We start from the raw sequence: 19,439 nt of genomic DNA, 5'->3' as shown, positions 1-19,439 counted from the left end.
CTTTTAAATTCTGCTCAATCTTAGAACCATAGAAAAGTTACGGCCGAGAAAGAAACTGTCCAGCCCATCGTGTCTGCGCCAGCCAAATAAAGAGAGAGAAAAAGCATCTAGCCGCTCATTTTAATCCCACTTTCCAGCATCTGGTCTGTAGCCTTGCAGGTTACAGAACTTCAGGTGCAGATCCAGGTACCTTTTAAATGAGTTTAGCATTTCAGCCTCAACCACCAATTCAGGCAGAGAATTCCAGACGCCTACCGCCCTCTGGGTGAAAAGGTTTTTCCTCATGTCCCCTCATAATTGACCCCTCAGCTAGAGGAAACAGGTCTTTCCTGTCTACCTGATCATTCCTCCCACATTTAAGTCCAAATCATTAATATATATAATAAACAGCAAGGGCCTCAACACTGAGTCCTGCGGAATGCCACTGGAAACCGCTTTCCATTTGCATAAATATCCATCGACCATTGCCCTTTGTTTTCTGTCACTGAGCCAATTTTGGATCCAACTTGCCATCTTCCCCTGTATCCCATTGGATCTTACTTTTGTAACCAGTCTGTAATGTGGGACCTTGTCAAATGCCTTACTAAAATCCATGTAGACAACATCCACTACATTACCCTCATCAATCTTCTGACCTACCACTAATCTTCGCAGACTTGTACGCTTTTGCTTTCAATTTGATACTATCTTTAACTTCCTTAGATAGCCACAGATAGTGCATTCGTCTCCTAGAAATTTTATTTCTCACTGGAATGTATTGCTGAAAGTTACGAAATATCTTTTTAAATGTCTGCTACTTCATTTCTACTGACCTACCCCTTAACCTATTTTCTCAGTTTACCTTAACCAGCTTTGTCTTCATAACCTTATAATTGCCTTTATTTAAGTGTAAAACACTAGTTTTAGACAGACTCTTCCTTTCCTCAAAATGAATGAAAAATTCAATCATGTTATGATCGCTGTTACCTAAAGGCTCCTTTACTATTAGGGCATTAATTAATCCTGTCTCATTGCACACTCGAATAGCCTGCCCTCTTATTGGCTCCAGAACGTGCTGCTCTAAGAAGTTATCCCAAAAACACTCTATGAACTCAGCTTCTAGGCTACCTTGGCTGAATCAGATTGGCAAATCAATATGTGGATTAAAGTTACCCATGACCATTGCAATGCCTTTCATAGAAGCCACCATTATTTCTTCCTGTATACCCTGTCCTACAGCATTGTTACTGTTGTAGGCCTTTAAACTACTCCCACAATTTAATTCTTCCTTTTGCAGTTTCTTATCTCTACACAATCTGATTCTACATCTTGATCTTTAGAACTATGGCCATCTCTCACTATTGTACTTATGTCATCCTCAATTAACAGAGCAACCCCACCATCCTTTCCTAGCTTCCTATCCTTGCCTGTCCTTTTGAAACATCAAGTACCCTTGAATATTCAGATCGTAGCTTTGGTCACCTTGCAGCCATGTCTCTGTAATGGCTATCAGATCATACATATTTCTTTCTATTTGAGCTGACACTTCATCTGTTTTGGCACGAATGCTATGGGCATTCGGATACAAAGCCTTTAGCCCTGTCTTTTTACTATTTTTGCAAACTCTGGTTTTCTGATGACTGGTCAAGCAGAGGCATGTGCTTCATTGTAGTTCTCTTATGCTGCTTTTTGGGTTACTATTTATGAAAGCAGTGCGTAGGTTTTGTCATCTATAAGCCATCTTGTTAACACAGTTCTCTTTCCTATATAGTTCAAGAAGGATTGAACCTTGAAGGATGAATGCATTGTGACAACTTACAGCATCTTTGCCATTGACACGTGGGATCTTTTGCAGATTGTGTGTGACAAAATGTGTATTAAAGGAATGGAAGCCTTTCCTGTTGAGGTGGTTGAGGGGGTTTTTCTGTGATGGCAAAGCAATGTGATGGCAATCACCATGTACCTTGGGAAAGCCAGCAAAACTAGTTGGCTGTATCTCATTGTGAACTTGCCACGATGTCAAAGACAATGAATTCACCTGATCTCATGTTAAGTGTTAGTCACTTGAGAAATGCCTTCCCGTAGCTGCTTGAAATGAGCCATAAAGATTGAGTGCAATGGTCACATTCATAGCCGCAAAGGGGAAAATGTAGACAGATGAGATTACCAGGTTGCAGATTATCAAGTGTGATTATTAGGCCTACAGGTTAGCAGTCAGAAGCTGACAGAGTTGCACCATTACCTCTTTGTTGAAGTTCACTCTTACATAAAAGCAAAACACTGTGGATGCTGGAAATCTGAAACAAAAACAGAAAATGCTGGAAAAATTCAGCAGGTCTAACAGCATCCGTGGAAAGACAGCGTTAAGGTTTCGAGTCCATTTCAGTCATAATTGCTGCACCTTATAATACTGAGTTTAGATTTCCCTAAACGATTGACAGGCATAAAAACAGGAAACTCGGTTGCAACCTCACCGGCTCTCAATACAATATACCCAAATGAGGACATTTAGGATATGGTGTGTGGATTGCAGGAAGGACAACAAAGCACAGGCCATTTGGGAGGACCAAGCTTTAACCTACCTAATAGGCTCAGAGAGTAGGGCAAAGTCACTGATAAATGAATGTTGTGGAGAGCTCTGCCAATTTTTGCACAAGTCAATTCCAGACATTCCTCCCAGTCTCAAACCAGACACAAGATAAAAATACAGCTAGGATTTTTTTTTATAATTTATTATTGCAAACAATACAGTAGTGTATTTGCCATTATCTGTTTCAAAGCCTTTGGGCACCAGTCTAAGGGGTGCAAGCGGGAATGTTAATTTGCCAACCACCTCATTGAGAAAGCGGCCCTATATCCAAGCAAGTATGCAGAAACCCATTAGTTTGTACTTCTGAACATCCCTTTTGTATAGATTCTGAACACTAGCATTGTGGTGTCAATGGAAATCCAGTAAATACAATCCAGGTCTATAAGTAAATGCGTTGGAACTGGCATTTTACCATCACTATAACGTCTGGGACGAAAACAAATGTCAGTTTGTAGCACAATGGAATGAACACTTTTACTATTCCACAGAACTGCATTAAAAAAGTTCACTTCTAACATTTACAGTTGCAGAATTAGTATAATATTTATAAACATACAGATTTGTGTCCTCAGGCAGTGTGAGGGAAAGCTGGATTTCAAGTATTTTATATTGTAATCTACTTGTAAAGAGAGGCTAAGCAGTTTAATACGATATTTCCATACTCAAGGTTTGCTGAAGCATTGCAAGTACCCAAACAGAAAGCTGGAGCACACTTCTGGAGCAAGTGTCCCTGGAGCACACTTCTGCTTGGATGAGTAGCTCTGATTAAATGACCGCAGGTTTCTTCAGTAGGGGGCTCTTCTCATCATTTCCAAAGAGGAGAAAAGTCTTCAGGTTACTGAAGTACACACTGGCACTACCATTATTCACTACCAGTTGTTTACTCCTGTCACTCACCCGTCTAACAATCGGCGTATATTCTTTGTAACGCCTGTAAAAAAAGTTTTGCATCCTTAATGAATCAAATTGTATATAGCTCCCACTTCAACTGCCTTCTCTTCCCCGCCCCCGCAAAAAAAATAAACATTCTCAATGTCCTTTATGGATTAGAAAAAATACTTAAGCATGCATTGTTGTAACCTGTAATGTGGAAGATTAGGATAACTCAAAGCCATTTATTTCTGATCATTATCATAAGTAACATGCTTAGAAACTTGTTTTAAAAATAATCTTGTACAGCCTCCTTTAAAGCTTTGCAATACTTGTATAGTTATGTACATTTTATTAGTTTTTCATGCCCCACATTGCTCCTGGGGTGCATTTTAGAATTAGGGATCAAATTTTCTGACTCTTCATCACATCACCAGGAAGTGTATCACATATTAAGCATAATTTCTACCTTATTTCTCTACATCTTCTTTGTATGAGAATATTAAACTTCAGTTGCTGAAGATGAGGGTTACTGAAGGGGCTATATTTATTATGGAGTTGCCTGCATGCTTCCTTTGTAGAAGGAGCTCCTTAAGCTCACGAGGATTTTTATTAAAGTTCTGTTGTGGTTGATGTTTGATTTCAGTGGTTGATTAGTAATCTGGCTGAGCTAATTGCCCACCACTGTAGAATCTGCCCAAATTGAGCTCAATGGAATCAAAATTGAACAACACTGTCAACAAAGTTGGAGCCGTGCCATGTTACTCAGGTACAGCAAAGGAGATCGAGCAATGGCCAAACAAAAAGGAAACCTTTCATCACCTTCAGTTTCCAAAGCAAAAGAGGGGTAACATTTCCTGAAGATAATTGATCCTCTGCAGGATTGATTACTTTTAGCTTGATGAGTTTTGGTGTTATTTGCAGTGCCTAATTGGACCTCGTACCATCCCTCATCTGGTAACAGTATTTAAAGGATGTACAAAGCAGAATTCCCAGGAAAGCCCAGGATCTTCCTGCCCAGACACAGCCGCTTGATGGGGGGAAGCAGGTGGAAGATTTGGCTACGACCGCGTCCGTGCCCCTCTCCCACTGGAATTTCATCTATGGACTGAGGCAAAGGTGTCAGTGTAATGAGTTCTGCCCCATTTTCCGGTCCCTCAACTGAAAATTCACCCAGTTACATTTTGGACCTGATCTTAATTTTACTGCAATGTTTATTTAGTCCTAACAAGATTATTCTGAGGAATTGAAGATTTGCCTTTGGAGAAGGAGGTAAGGAATTAGATATGTTATTCTAATTTCTGTAGTATATTTTCCTGTAAATTGATTGACATTAGAAGCCTTCAGAAAGTTCTAGTACGCCTTTATCTTTGTGCCTCGTTTTCTTTCCTAATGATGACTCAAAACTCACCTATAAAAGAAAGAGGCCACACCAATGATAAGAACCACCAGGCACGCACCAAATATTAAGACGCTTTCCAGTCCTGTCACATTGCTAGAACCTGTAAATAAATTGGAAGCTGAAGTCACTACTGAGTCACCAGGGAATATCTATTTTTAGAGAACAGGGCATGAGACTCGGATGTAAATGATCATCATCTAATAGGCAATGTGGCAAAGCAATATAAGCCAAATAGAAAGACGGGATATTTAGTCAGAACATTAGAATATGTGTTTTGGGTCTCTACAATGCAAGGGGCAGGCCATATTTGGAGTAATTAAATATCGGAAAGACTAAAGCCATTGTTTTCATTCCCGCTCCAAATCCATTTCCTAACTAACAACTCCATCCCTATCCTTGACAATTCTGAGATTAAGCCAGTCTATTGGTATCACATTTGATCCTGAGATGAGCTTCCGTCCTTGTATTTGTGCCATCTCTAAGTCTGCCTATTTCCACCTTCGAGGAATTGCTCAACTTCACCCCTGCGTCAGCTTATCTGTTGCTGAAACACTCATTCATGCTTTCATTGCTCTAGCCTTGTCTATTCCAACATACTCCTGGCTGTTCTCCTACAGTCTATGCTCTGTAAACTTGAAGCCATCCAAAAATCTGCTACCCATGTAGTAACTCTCAGCAAGACCCGTACCCTTATCATCCCTGCACTCACTGACCTAGATTGGCTCCTGGTCAAGCAATGTCTTGATTTTAAAATTCTTCATTCTTGTTTCCAGATCCCTCCAGGGTTTTGCCCCTTTCTATCTCTATAATCTGCTCCAACTCCACAACCTGCCAAAATATCTGTGCTCCTCTAATTCTGGCCTCTTCTGCTTTGCCGATTATAATTGCTCCACCATTGGTGGCCATGCCTTCAGTTGCCTCAGCCGTAAGTTCTGGAATTTCTTCCCTATACCTCATCACCTCGCTTTCCCCCTTTAAGGCACTTGTTAAAACCTACATTTTTGACCAAGCTTTTGGTCATCTGACCTAATCTCCTTATGTGGCTCAGTGTCAAACTTTGTTTGATAATGCTCCCGTGAAGCACCTGGGGATATTTCATTATGTTAGAGGCGCAATAAGTTGTTCTATTGTGTTCAATTCTACTGATCATTGCACTCTCTCAATATTTCTTAGGATCAATCTTAATGCTCTTCTTGATATACAAAGAGAAACCAAAGTATAAAAAGGAGAATCCAGAGAGGATTTCATCAAAATATATAAAATGGCACTGTTAGTAATCCAGAATATTACATCAAATTAGACCCCAGGAACAAATCTAAGCACATAAATTTAAATGCGGAGAAGTAGCTCTCAAACAAATATATAAAATGAGCTTCTTTACTCAAACCCTGGGATTTTTCTCTGTGCAATAATTTTAACAAGCCTGTAAGTACATTTGCAAGCAATGGCTGTGAAATTCCAGAGGCCACAGAGGATGATAAACCAGATTTTGCCTTGCGGACCAGAATTTAATAATGCTGGGATCCCACTGTTTTGCAGTAGCATTTTAAATTCCAGTGGATGGGGAGATGGGAGGGCTTTGAGTCTGCTCGCGCCCCCTCCACCCCCTCCCCCTCCCCCTGCATGTCAAAGATTCTGCCCATGGATTTCCTGGGAATTCTGCCCACAGTAATTCTCCCACAGTAATTCTCAACAGATCTCATGAAAATTATGTTGCGACATTAAAGAGGCCCAAGCATTTTCTAAACAAAGGAAATTGAATCTGGAGCAGAACAATCTTAGACTTCAGAGGTAAAGGCTTTGCTATAAGACGATCTTTTATTTGGCCCAGAAGGATCAGGGCAGCTGCTGCTGAAGTACACATGTAAGGTTAAAAGGAATGTATTTTTTGTGACAAGTGTTAATCCCCAGGGATATGTACTGGGGCCTTAGCGTTTTACTATGTATATCAATGACTCGGATAAAGGAATATCTAATATCTGCATAGCTAATGTTATAGATAGCACTAAATTAGGAGACACAATTAATTCTGTTGATTGGAGGAAGATACAAAGGGACATAGACAGATTAAATGGCTCAGCAAAACTGACAGGCGGGAAGAAATGTGAAATCATCCACTTTCAGTACAAGGAAGACACAGCAGAATTTTTTTTAATGGCAAGAGACTAGGAACTGTGGAGAAGGAAAATGGTCCAATTACACACAACATAAACCTAGTTCAAAAAGTACTGAAAAAGGTTAATGGAATGTTGACATTTATCAAAGAGTTGGAAAATAAAAGGGAGGAAGTTATGCTTCAGTTGAGCAGAGCCTTGGACAGACCTCACCTGGGGTAGTGTTCAGCATCACAACTTAGGAAGGGTATACTGGCCTTTGCAGTACAAATTCACCAGAATGATCCCAGGGCTTAAAGAATTAAGTTTTGAGGACAGGTTGCATAAACTTACCTTGTATCCCTTCAGTTTAGAAGTTTGATGGGTGATTTAATTAAGGTGTTTCAAATGATAAAAATTATTTGAATAGGGTAGATATTGAGAAGCTATTGCCTCTGGTGGACAAATCCAAACAAGGTGGCACAGCCTTAAAAGTAAAGCTAGAGTGAAGTCAGGAAACACATTTTCACACAAAGGGCAGTGGAAATTTGGAATTCTCTTCTCCAAAAAGGCTATGGATGCTGTGTCAATTGATATTTTCAAGACTTGAGACTGACATTTAAATTAGGTAAATGTGTCAAGGGATATGGTGGGTAATTGAATGGTGAAACAAACTCAACTAACTGAATAGACTATAGCCTGAATATGTTCCTATTCATCAAAGTGAAAGGCTAATTCAGATCTTAGAGCATAATTTTGGGGGATCAGTTAATTTAACACATTCTTAAATAGCAGAGAAGCTACAATACGAATGAACCCTTTGTAGTTATTACATAAAGGAGCCCAGTCACGGAAAAATAAGTGCTTACCTCCAATTGATACTAGAGTACTAGCAACAGCTAAACTGGTATTATCACTCAATGTGATATTCACACAATAGATGCCAGATTCATTGAAGCGTCTACGAAGGGTCAGATAGCATGTGTCAACTGCCTCAACAGGGTCACAGATCATGTTTTGCAGCGCCATGCATGAACTATCTCCAATCGCTGTGCATACATCAGTAGGTATACTGCAAGGCAAAAAAGATCACAGAAGTCAAGCTTTAATTGAGATGTGGAGGCAATCAGTGCAATTGTTAAAAAGAAAAACAATATTCTATGAAAGTACATCAGGGTCTGAAAAGAGAAAATATAGCAAATGACTGCATAATTACTGCGCCTAGCTTTATGATGAAGTTTCTCATGTCTGTTGTGGAACTTAAATTCAGTTAATTAAATAAAAAATCTGAAATTAAAAGCTAGTGTCGGTAATGCTGGTCATGAAATTGTTAGATTGTCGTAAAAACCCATTTCATTCATTAATGCCTTTTGGGATGGAAATTTGCTGTCAATACCCGGTCTGGCCTTTAATGACTCCAATCCCACAGCAATTTGGTTGACACTTATTTGCTTTTTGAAATGATCTAGCAAACTATTCAGTTGTATAAAACTGCTACAAGAAACAATAAGAAAACCAAATGGACTACCTGGCATTAACCTAGGAACTGGATATACAATAAAGGCACAATCAGCCCAACCAACCTGACAAGTAACATTTGGGGACGTGTACCAAAATTGGGAGTGCTGCCCATGGAATAGTCAAGCAACAACCTGGCATACATACTGACAGAATCTACCTGTCGACCTACATTCCAGCCTCCTCCGTCATCAACCCTGGGTATGTCCCATCCAACCAAAAGGACAAACCCACCAGGAGTAGCGGCGTAGATTTATACTGTTGGGAGAGAGTGGCATTGAGTCCTCAACATTGAGCCTAGACCCCAATAAGTCTCATATCAAACATGGGCAAGGAACCTTCTGCTGATTATTGTCTACTGCCCTCCCCCAGCCAGAATCAGTGCTTCTCCATATTGAACACCACTTGGAAGAAGCACCGAGGATAGCAAGGATGCAGAAAGTGCTCTGGATGGGGCATTTCAATGTCCATCACCAACGGTGATTCAGTAGCACTAGTACTGACTGAACAGGCCAGTGGCAGTGGGTAAGAGAACCAACACAAGGGAAAAACCTACTTAACCCTGTCCACACTAATCTACTTGTAGATGCATCTGTCCATGACAATATTGATAGGATAAACCACCAAACTATCCTTCTTGAGACAAGACCTGTCTTCAGCATGTGTGCAAAAGATAAGGCTGAAGAGTTCACAACCATCTTCAGCCATAGTGCTGAGTGGATGATCCATCTCAGACTCCTCCTAGATCCCCAGCATCACAAGATGCCAGTCGTCAGCCAATTTGATTCACTCCATGTAATAACAAGAAACATCTGATGGACTGGGTACAGCAAAGACTGTGGGCCCTGACAACATCCAAGCTGCAGTGCCAAAGACTTGTGCTCCAGAATTAGCTGCCCCTCCAGCCAAGCTGTTCCAGTATGATTGCAAAGCTTGCATCTATCTAAAAAAGTAAAGATTTCCCGGGTCTATCTGTCTACAAAAAGCAAGACAAATGCAATTTGGCCAATTATTGGCCCATCAGTCTACTCTCAGTCATCAGGAAATTGATAGAAGGTGTCAACAATGGCTTGCGATCAAGTAGCACTTACTAAAAATTTGCTCACTGACACTCAGTTTGGGTTCTACCAGTGTCACTTGGCTCGGGATCTCAATACAGCCTTGGTCCAAACATGGACAAGGAATTGAATTCCAGAGGTGAGCTGATTGCTTTTTGTAGCATCAAGGAACCCTTGTAAAATTGAAGTCAGTGGGAACCAGTGGAAAACTTTCCACCAGCTGGAGCCATAGTTAGCACAAAGGAAGATGGTTGTGGTTGTTGGAGGCCAAAGCATCTCAGCCCCAGGACATCACTGCAGCAGTTCCTCAGGGCAGTAAGTTAGGCCCCCTCATCATCAGATGCTTCATCAATGACCTTCTGTACACCCTAAGGTCTGAGGTGGGGATGTGCACTGATGATTGCACAATGTTCAGTTCCATACACAATTCCTCAGATAATGAAACAATCCATGACCGCATACACCAAGACCTGAACAACATTCAGGCTTGCATCGATAAATGGCAAATAACAGCTCTGCCACACAAGTGCCAAGCAATAATCATTTTTAACAAGAGAGACTTTAACCACCTCCCCTTAACATTCAATGGCATTATCATCACTGAATCCCCTACCATCAACATCCTAAGGTCAACATTGACCAGAAACCTAACAGACCAGCCACATAAATACAATGGCTCCAAAAGCAGGTCAGAAACCAGGGGTGGAATAAAATTTCCAGCTCCTCTGATTAAGTCAGGGGCAGAGAAGATCGAGATGACCTTCCTGCCCGGAGGCCAATTGACGCCCTTAAGTGGTCAACTCTGTGAGAGGATAAAAGCAAAAAACTGCGGATGCTGAAAATCCAAAACAAAAATACATGGAAAAACTCAGCAGGTCTGACAGCATCTGCAGAGAGGAATACAGTTAACGTTTTGAGTCTGTATGACTCTTCAACAGAACAAAGGAAAAATAGAAAAGAGGTGAAATATAAGCTGGTTTCGGGGTGGGTGGGGGGTGGAACCATAAGAGACCATAAGACAGAGGAGCAGAAATTAGGCCATTCGGCCCATCGAGTCTGCTCCGCCATTCAATCATGGCTGATAAGTTTCTCAACCCCATTCTCCTGCCTTCTCCCCATAACCTTTGATCCCCATACCAATCAAAAACCTATCTATCTCGGTCTTAAATACACTCAATGACCTGGCCTCCACAGCCTTCTGTGGCAATGAACTCCATAGATTCACCACTCTCTGGATAAAGAAGTCTTCCCTTTACTCTGAGGCTGTGCCCTCAGGTCCTAGTCTCTCCTACTAATGGAAACATCTTCCCCACGTCTACTTTATCCAGGCCTTTCAGTATTCTGTAAGTTTCAATCAGATCCCCCCTCATTCTTCTAAACTCCATCGAGTAGAGACCCAGAGTCCTCAAACATTCCTCATATGTTAAGCCTTCCATTCCTGGGATCATTCTTGTGAACCTCCTCTGGACCCTCTCCAGGGCCAGCACATCCTTCCTGAGATACGGGGCCCAAAATTGCTCACAATATTCTAAATGTGGTCTGACCAGAGCCTTATAAAGCCTCAGCAGCACATCCCTGCTTTTATATTCTAGTCCTCTCAAAATAAATGCCAACATTGCATTTGCCTTCCTAATTACTGGCTCAACCTGCAAGTTAACCTTAAGAGAATCCTGGACTAGGACTCCCAAGTCCCTTTGCACTCCAGATTTCTGAATTCTCTCCCCATTTAGAAAATAGTCTATGCCTCTATTCTTCCTATCAAAGTGCATGACCTCACACTTCCTCACGTTGTATTCCATCTGCCACTTCTTTGCCCATTCTCCTAACCTGTCTAAATCCTTCTGCAGCCTCCCCGCCTCCTCAATACTACATGTCCCTCCACCTATCTTTGTACCATCTGCAAACTTAGCCAGAATGCCCTCAGTTCCTTCATCTAGATCATTAATGTATAAAATGAAAAGTTGTGGTCCCAACACTGACCCCTGCGGAACTCCACTAGTCACCGGCCGCCATCCTGAGAAGGACCCCCTTATCCCCACTCTCTGCCTCCTGCCAGACAGCCAATCTTCTATCCATGCTAGTACCTTGCCTCTAACACCATGGGCTCTTACCTTACTGAGCAGCCTCCTGTGCGGCACCTTGTCAAAGGCCTTCTGGAAGTCCAAGTAGATAACATCCATTGGCTCTCCTTTGTCTAACCTGCTCGTTACCTCCTCAAAGAATTTGAACAGATTTGTCAGGCATGACCTCCCCTTGATGAAACCATGCTGACTTTGCCCTATTTTACCATGCACTTCCAAGTATTCTGAAATCTCATCCTTAATAATGGACTCTAAAATCTTACCAATGACCGAGGTCAGGCTAATCGGCCTGTAATTTCCCGTCTTTTGCCTCACTCCCTTCTTAAACAGGGGGGTTACATTAGTGATTTTCCAGTCCTCTGGGACCCTCCCTGACTCCAGTGATTCCTGAAAGATCACCATTAACGCCTCCACTATCTCTTCAGCTATCTCCTTCAGAACTCTGGGGTGTAATCCATCTGGTCCAGGTGATTTATCCACCTTCAGACCTTTCAGTTTTCCTAGCACCTTCTCCTTGGTAATGGCCACCATATTCACCTCTGCCCCCCGACTCTCTTGAACTTTGGGGATGTTACTCGTGTCTTCCACCGTGAAGACTGACGCAAAGTCCCTATTCAGTTCCTCCGCCATTTCTTTGTTCCCCACTACTACTTCTCCAGCGTCATTTTCCAGCAGCCCAATGTCCATTTTTGCCTCTCTCTTACCCTTTATATATCTAAAAAACTCTTGCAATCTTCTTTTATATTACTGGCTAGTTTACCCTCATTTAATCTTCTCCCTCCTTATTTCTTTTTTAGTTGTCCTCTGTTGGTCTTTGTAGGCTTCCCAATCCCCTGGCTTCCCACTGATCTTCGCCACATTGTATGCTTTCTCTTTAGCTTTTATGCTGTTCCTCACTTCCCTTGTCAGCCATGGTTGCCTCGTCCTCCCTTTAGTATGCTTCTTCTTCCTAGGGATGAATTTTTGCTGTCTCCCCCAAATTACTCCCAGAAACTCTTGCCATTGTTGTTCCAATGTCTTTACTGCTAGGCTCATCTCCCAGTCAATTCTGACAGTGAGAAGGGGGGAAGTAAAGGGGCAGGTGTTGCACCTGCATTTTGCTTTCAATTTCCACCCCTCCATCATTTTCACATGCTTCATCTCTGACACTTCCCTTCCCTTCCTTGACCTCTCTCTCAATTTCTGGTGATAGACTGTCCACCAATATTCATATCAAGCCTACCGACTCCCACAGCTACCTTGACTACAGCTCCTCACACCCCGCTTCCTATAAGGACTCCATCCCATTCTCTCAGTTCCTTCACCTCCGTCACATCTGTTCTGATGATGTCACTTTCAAAAACAGTTCCTCTGACATGTCTTCCTTCTTCCTTAACCGAGATTTTCCACCCACGGTGGTTGACAGGGCCCTCAACCGTGTCCGGCCCATCTCCCGCACATCCGCCCTCACACCTTCCTCTCCCTCCCAGAACCATGATAGGGTCCCCCTTGTCCTCACTTATCACCCCACCAGCCTCCGCATTCAAAGGATCATCCTCCGCCATTTCCGCCAACTCCAGCATGATACCACCACCAAACACATCTTCCCTTCACCCCCCCCGGCAGCATTCCGGAGGGATTGTTCCCTCCAGGACACCCTGGTCCACTCCTCCATCACCCCCTACACCTCTACCCCCCTCCCATGGCACCTTCCCATGCAACCGTAGAAGGTGCAACACCTGCCCCTTTACTTCCCCCCTCCTCACCGTCCAAGGGCCCAAACACTCCTTTCAAGGGAAGCAGCATTTCACTTGCACTTCCCTCAATTTAGTCTACTGCATTCGCTGCTCCCAATGCGGTTTCCTCTACATTGGAGAGACCAAAGGCAGACTGGGTGACTGCTTTGCGGAACACCTTTGGTCTGTCCGCAAGCATGACCCAGACCTCCCTGTCGCTTGCCATTTCAACACTCCACCCTGCTCTCATGCCCACACGTCCGTCCTTGGCCTGCTGCAATGTTCCAGTGAAGCTCAACACAAACTGGAGGAACAGCACCTCATCTTCCAACTAGGCACTTTACAGCCTTCTGGACTGAATATTGAGTTCAACAACTTTAGATCATGAACTCTCTCCTCCATCCTCACCCCCTTTCCGATCCCCCTTTTTCCAATAATTTATATATATATTTTTCTTTTCCCACCTATTTCCATTATTTTTAAATGTATTTCCATCCATTGTTTTATCTCTACCTTTTAGCCTATTTCGATCCCTTACCCCCACCCCCACTAGGGCTATCTGTACCTTGCTCGTCCAGCTTTCTACCCTTAATGTCACCATTAGCACATTCCTTAGATAATATCACCACCGTCATCACCTCTTTGTCCTTTTGTCTATGACATCTTTTGGCTATCTCCACCTATCACTGGCCCTCTATCCAGCTCTACCTGTCCCACCCACCCCTTAAACCAGCTTATATTTCACCTCTTTTCTATTTTTCCTTCGTTCTGTTGAAGAGTCATACGGACTCGAAGCATTAACTGTATTCCACTCCGCAGATGCTGTCAGACCGGCTGAGTTTTTCCAGGTATTTTTGTTTTTGTTCTGTGAGAGGATACACCACTTCATTAGTACCTCAGCAACGCTGTACAGTAAAGTCCCACCTTTCGCAACTTCATTGTTCGCGTTTTCACTTACTCATGCTTTGCACTTTGCTCACGTGATGGGTGATGCATTGTACAATATTCGCTTATCCGCATTTTCTTCTCCTGCAATGGTTGCGTTCAAATGCTGGGATCGACACTGGACAGACACTCAACGTGATTTTGTTTTACTTTAGCAGGTGCTGAGTGTTAGTGTGTTGACCCAGGCGGGAAGAAGGTTCCTGACACAGAGGCGACACAGTGGCTCATCTTCTCGTCTATGCTCTTTTTTTTAAAGAGAGTGGCAATCGAGGCATTCCGTTTGGTCAAGTGATTATTATTCTGGGAGCTGAAGTGCAGTCTGAATAATTTTGAAATCTTCACCGATGTACAGTATTGCTCAGAGACTCCCCCTTCTGTCATATACAGGTAGCGCACCTCAATTTGCTGTAGAGTAACTGCCAAAAACAATGCTGTCCTTGCCTGGTTGGAACCTATCTATTTGAGTTCCATTGAAAAACATGTTCATTATTTGCAATTTCGCTGTTTGCAAGGTTTCGCAGGAACGTAACCCCCACGAACAGCGGGACTTTACTGGATATACGAACACCTTTCTGAGGGTTGATTTTCAATCCGGGGTTCCTGAATAATTTTCAGGTCCCAATCCCATGCTGCATCTGCATTGCTATCTTCAAACACAGCTGCCCTATTTGGGCTGGTGGTGAGCTCAGTGTCCAGCTGGTGGCGCCGATCCCCGCCAGGAGGTGGGAGCTGACTGCTGAGCACAATCCTCAAGGGTTAATGGCAGCAGTGAGCTGCCTCATAGAATAGAGGAGGCGGGATATCAGAGGGCCAGCAGAGATAAGTAGCCAAACGTCAACTAAAAGGTTGCGCACCCGAGCTGATGGCTCCCTACATTGTATTTGACAGCTGCGCACTAATATGCACCAGACAGTTAAGGTTTGGCTATTTGCAAATGAAAAATTTTCAGGACAAAAAATAAAAAATACCTGGAAAAACTCAGCAGGTCTGGCAGCATCGGCGGAGAAGAGCACAGTTGATGTTTCAAGTCCTCATGACTCTTCAACAGAACTAAGTAAAAATAGGAGAGGGGTGAAATATAAGCTGGTTTAAGGTGGCGGGGGGAGAGAGAAGTGGGGGGTGGTTGTTGGGACAAGCAAGCAGTGATAGAAGGAGATAACCAAAATCTGTCACAGACAAAAAAACAAAGAGGTGTTGAAGGTGGTGATATTATCTAAAAGAATGTGATAATTAAGAATGGATAGCAGGACAAGCAAGGTATAGATAGCTCTAGTGGGGGTGGGGTGAAATAAGACTAAAAGGGCATAAAAGGTATCAATAAATGATCGGTGGAATACATTAAAAATAATGAAAATAGGTGGGAAAAGAAAAATCTATATAAATTATTGGAAAAAACAAAAAGGAGGAGGAAGAAACGGAAAGTGGGTGGGGATTTTTGAAAAAAATTTTAAGGCCCTCCCTAGCCCATTAAAAAAACTCCTCAAGCTTACCAGGTCTAATTGGAGGCAAGCTGGTCCCCGACTCCTTCTCCCACCCATCCCCACTATGAAAATGCCAGTGTATCCAGGAGGTGAGAGGACACTGATATGTCATGTGAGGGCTCAGTTTTCAAAGCGCACCCTCACCTCCCCGCCACCCCCCCCCCCCCACCAAGGCGATTGAAAACCCCGACCCTGCTGTCTAGTTTTGTTAGGGCAGCTAAGGGAAAAGAGCATTTTAAAGTTAAAGTGCAACTTTGCTTGGTGTATGTGATTGAAGACGATTGGTCACAATAAACAAAGCAGGATTTAAAAAACAATATTTCCAGCAAGTGGCACTGCCAAGCAGGTTAATGTGTGATATTTCTTCCCCTCTCCCAGCAATCTCCCCACCTGAGAGGAGCCACCTTGCAGTGACCAAAACAGGAAACACCCACCAGTCTGTTAAATAACCTGATCCTAGAAATTCCTTGAGGTTAAGGACAAGCAAGGCAGATGGGCTCACTAACCCACTTTGGCTCCCAGTCAAGCAACATCTTAATTTTGAAATTCTCATCCTTGTTTTCAAATCCTTCCATAGCTACACCTCACCTCTCCCTATCTCTGTAATCTCCAGCCTCACAGCCCTTCGAAATATATGCATTCCTCTATTTCAGATCTCTTGTGCATCCCCAATTATAATTGCTGCACCATTGGTGGCCATGCCTTCAGTTGTCTAGGCCTCAAGCTCTGGAACATTTTCCCTACACCTCTCCATCTCTTTATCCTGCATTTCTCCTTTAAACCATTTCTTAAAACCTACCTCTTTGATCATGCTTTTGGTCATCTGACCTTTTATTACCTTATGTGGCTCAGTGTCAGACTTTGTTTTATAATGTTCTTATGAAGCGCCTGGGGACGTTTCATTACTTTAAAGGCGCTATATAAGTTAGTGTTGTTTTTATTGTTGTCCTGCCCAAACATACTCTCTGCTGTAACTCCAGTACATAGGTGAAACTAGGTCTATCGGTGTTGTAATTTGACTTAATTTATCTTCTATCCTAGTTTGGAATGCTCGGGGGTAATTTCAACCCCCCAAAACAAGTGGGTTAGGGGTCAGGTGAGATGTAAATTTTTTAAAAATCTGAAACCTGATCCCAATCTGCTTGCTTCTGGGTTTAACAGAGGTAGTGCAGGGAGTGGGCAACCAACCCACTCCCACAAGACGGGTTATCCATTTAATATAATAAAGCCGGGAGCCCCACAAGTATTATGTGTTACACTGGATCCCCGGGGGATCAGACACCCACCCACCTGGGATCAGGGATTGGGCCCCACGCACTAGCAACTGCAGGCTTCCTACCTGTTCCCATGTCCAGCTCCAACATACTCCTCACCAGCTGGGAGCCAAGACTGTCAAGCAGACTGGCTTCCAGGTGGGGATTTTTTTTCTCAAAAAAGACACTTTAGTGTGGAGTTAAAATTCCCCAGAATAAACTCTGGGTTTCCTGTCTGAAACTCCACTCCCCTGCTGAATGAACTTGGCCTTGTCAATATGGAAGTCTTTGTCTCAAAGCTATTCATGGTCACTCAAAGGTCTATCCTTTGAAAGGAAAGAAGCCAAGTGTTAGGAAATAGAGATAGTTTAAGTAAGTTATATTGATATTGGTAGGTGTTAGGAATGAGTTTTAGCTTTAAAGTTTAAGTTTGATTTGTATTTCTTTATCAATGTGTTAAGAAAGGTCAAATTAAGTTTTAGTTTCTCTTTTAAAAAGTGCCTGCATTTCTAATGAGGTTTTTTACAACTTGCAGCTAAGGTAAACAAACTAGAGTAGAAGAATTGGGCTGTTGCCTAGCAACAGGGGTCCACAGATGCAGGTCCCTCCCACAGACACGCACAGAAAAGCCAGAAACAGCAGTTTGATTTTGGAAGCTGTTTGAGTTCAGTTGGTTTTGAAAGTCGCTGCCAGGAGAGACTGGAAAAGGGGACAGATAGCAAGTCCCAAGCTAAAGAAAATCTCCAAGAATCCAGGTGAGTGGAACAGGGGAAAGTCCTAAGCAGACCTTCTAGTCAAAGGAAGGACAGGAACCTGGAAAAGGTCCTGATTAGAGAAGTTAAGAGTGAGGGGCAAATAGAAAGGCTCCAACCTTCAGATTTAAAGAGATAAAAGCTACAGAAAGCAGATTTAAAGTGAGAAAAGCTTGCAAGAGGCAAGAAGATCCAAAGAGATGGCTGAAGGCCTATAACTCTTTGCTATGGGCTTGTGATGCAGTGGTGTACTGTTAACACTGAGTTGGTGAGAGAGAGAATGTGTGGAAGACAGCTTGAATGCATGTGGTGACACAGGGGAGAAGAACAGCGGAAGGAGAGTTTGAAACCCTGGAGGCGGATTCTTGCAGAAGCGCCTGGGAGAAAGCGTTGGTTTGGGAGAAGATTCCAAAGTGAATTCTTGGAGAGTGGAGATTGGAAACCCTCGTGTGAAGGACAGCATTCAGTGAGACTGGTTGGCTCACGGTGTGACAAGCGTCTGGGGGAGTTGAGGGGAGATCCGTAGCATCTGGTTGAGGTGGCATCTGTCACTTGGTTTCAGAGTGTGGTGTATCTGACCACAGAGTGCTTATTGGTACATGGACTGTGTACTTAATGTGGACATTAGAGTATAAGATAGCTTTTGTAACCTTACAAATCTGTATATATCTGTAAAGGTATAGTTGTGGGTAAAGGAGTGTTGTCATATAGTTCATCTTTTCTTGTTTAATAAATGTTTTATGCTTTTGTTAAAAGTTCATCAGCTGATTCCTATGACTTTGTTCAGTAGCTACTCTCTACGTACATAAACAAACAAATTAAAAGTTAGGATCCATCAAGTTGGGTTCCACACTGGGATCAGGCTTGTCCAGGGCCAGCCTCAGCTGATCTTAACACAAGAAAGCTAAAAGCAACTTTCTACTGAGCCAGTGTTCTTGGAATTTAGGATTAAGTTGAGGAGAAATTCTTTCACTCAGAAGGTTTTGAATTAACCCCAGAGGGCTGAGAATGTTCAGTTATTGAGCATATTCAAGACTGAGATTGACAGGTTTTTGGGCAGTAAGAGGACCAAGGGATATGGGGACTAGGTGGGAAAGTGAAATTGCAGTAGATGATGAGCCCTGATCTCACTGAATCACAGAGCAGACTCCATGCTCCTATTCTCTACGTTCTTGTAAAGCAAGCAACTTACCTGCCCTTACATGTGACAACAAAATTCACCATGGAATTCTTTTGAAGTTCTGTGGAGATCTGAACATTGGTCATCTCAACAATGCTGACTCCAACGATTCCATCTACAAGGAAGAACAATTAAAATTTCATATTTGCACTAATATTGACACTTTGAAGACATTTATACCCTTGAGTTATTATACATTCTTTATTAATTTGCTGATTCAGCTGTTGGACAATGTCTTTCATTGATACATTGCAGACAAAAACTGAGACTGTGCAGTCAGTTTCTTAGAACAGTGCCTAACCAGACAGGAAACTTTAAACTAATCTAAGGTTATAAGCAGGGCCTGGGAGAGGGGGGTGCATATAGTGCTAATCACTGCGGCCAATGAATTGCCCCCTCTGTCAAGTAGCCGCCTGCCCACCTCAATGTGTTTGCAGACAAGCACACGGTGGGCGCTCTGTTCTGGGACAAATTTCTGTCCTATAAAGGGTTAATGGAGTGAGAGCCTGAGTCCAGGTGGCC

The 19,439-nt window shown here is 42.8% G+C and overlaps 1 protein-coding gene across 2 annotated transcripts in view; it reads right to left on the bottom strand.

The window, feature by feature from the left end:
• Positions 1–2,695: 2,695 nt before the first annotated feature.
• gpnmb (glycoprotein (transmembrane) nmb) overlaps positions 2,696–19,439 on the bottom strand; it is a 53,208-nt gene continuing 36,464 nt past the window's right edge. For both annotated transcript variants that reach the window (XM_078538880.1, XM_078538879.1), the window contains 4 exons: positions 18,930–19,032; positions 7,804–8,006; positions 4,851–4,941; positions 2,696–3,500 (listed from right to left, as the gene is read on the bottom strand). In XM_078538880.1, the coding sequence (XP_078395006.1) occupies positions 3,335–3,500; positions 4,851–4,941; positions 7,804–8,006; positions 18,930–19,032 (563 nt within the window). In that variant the 3' untranslated portion in view covers positions 2,696–3,334. The remainder of the gene's footprint in view (positions 3,501–4,850; positions 4,942–7,803; positions 8,007–18,929; positions 19,033–19,439) is intronic.

The sequence above is a fragment of the Cetorhinus maximus genome, chromosome 3 (genome assembly GCF_964194155.1).
Source record: "Cetorhinus maximus chromosome 3, sCetMax3.hap1.1, whole genome shotgun sequence".
NCBI classification, from domain to species: Eukaryota; Metazoa; Chordata; class Chondrichthyes; order Lamniformes; family Cetorhinidae; genus Cetorhinus; species Cetorhinus maximus.
The sequence above is the reverse complement of the archived record's forward strand: the minus strand, read 5'-3'. Positions and strand labels throughout refer to the sequence as shown.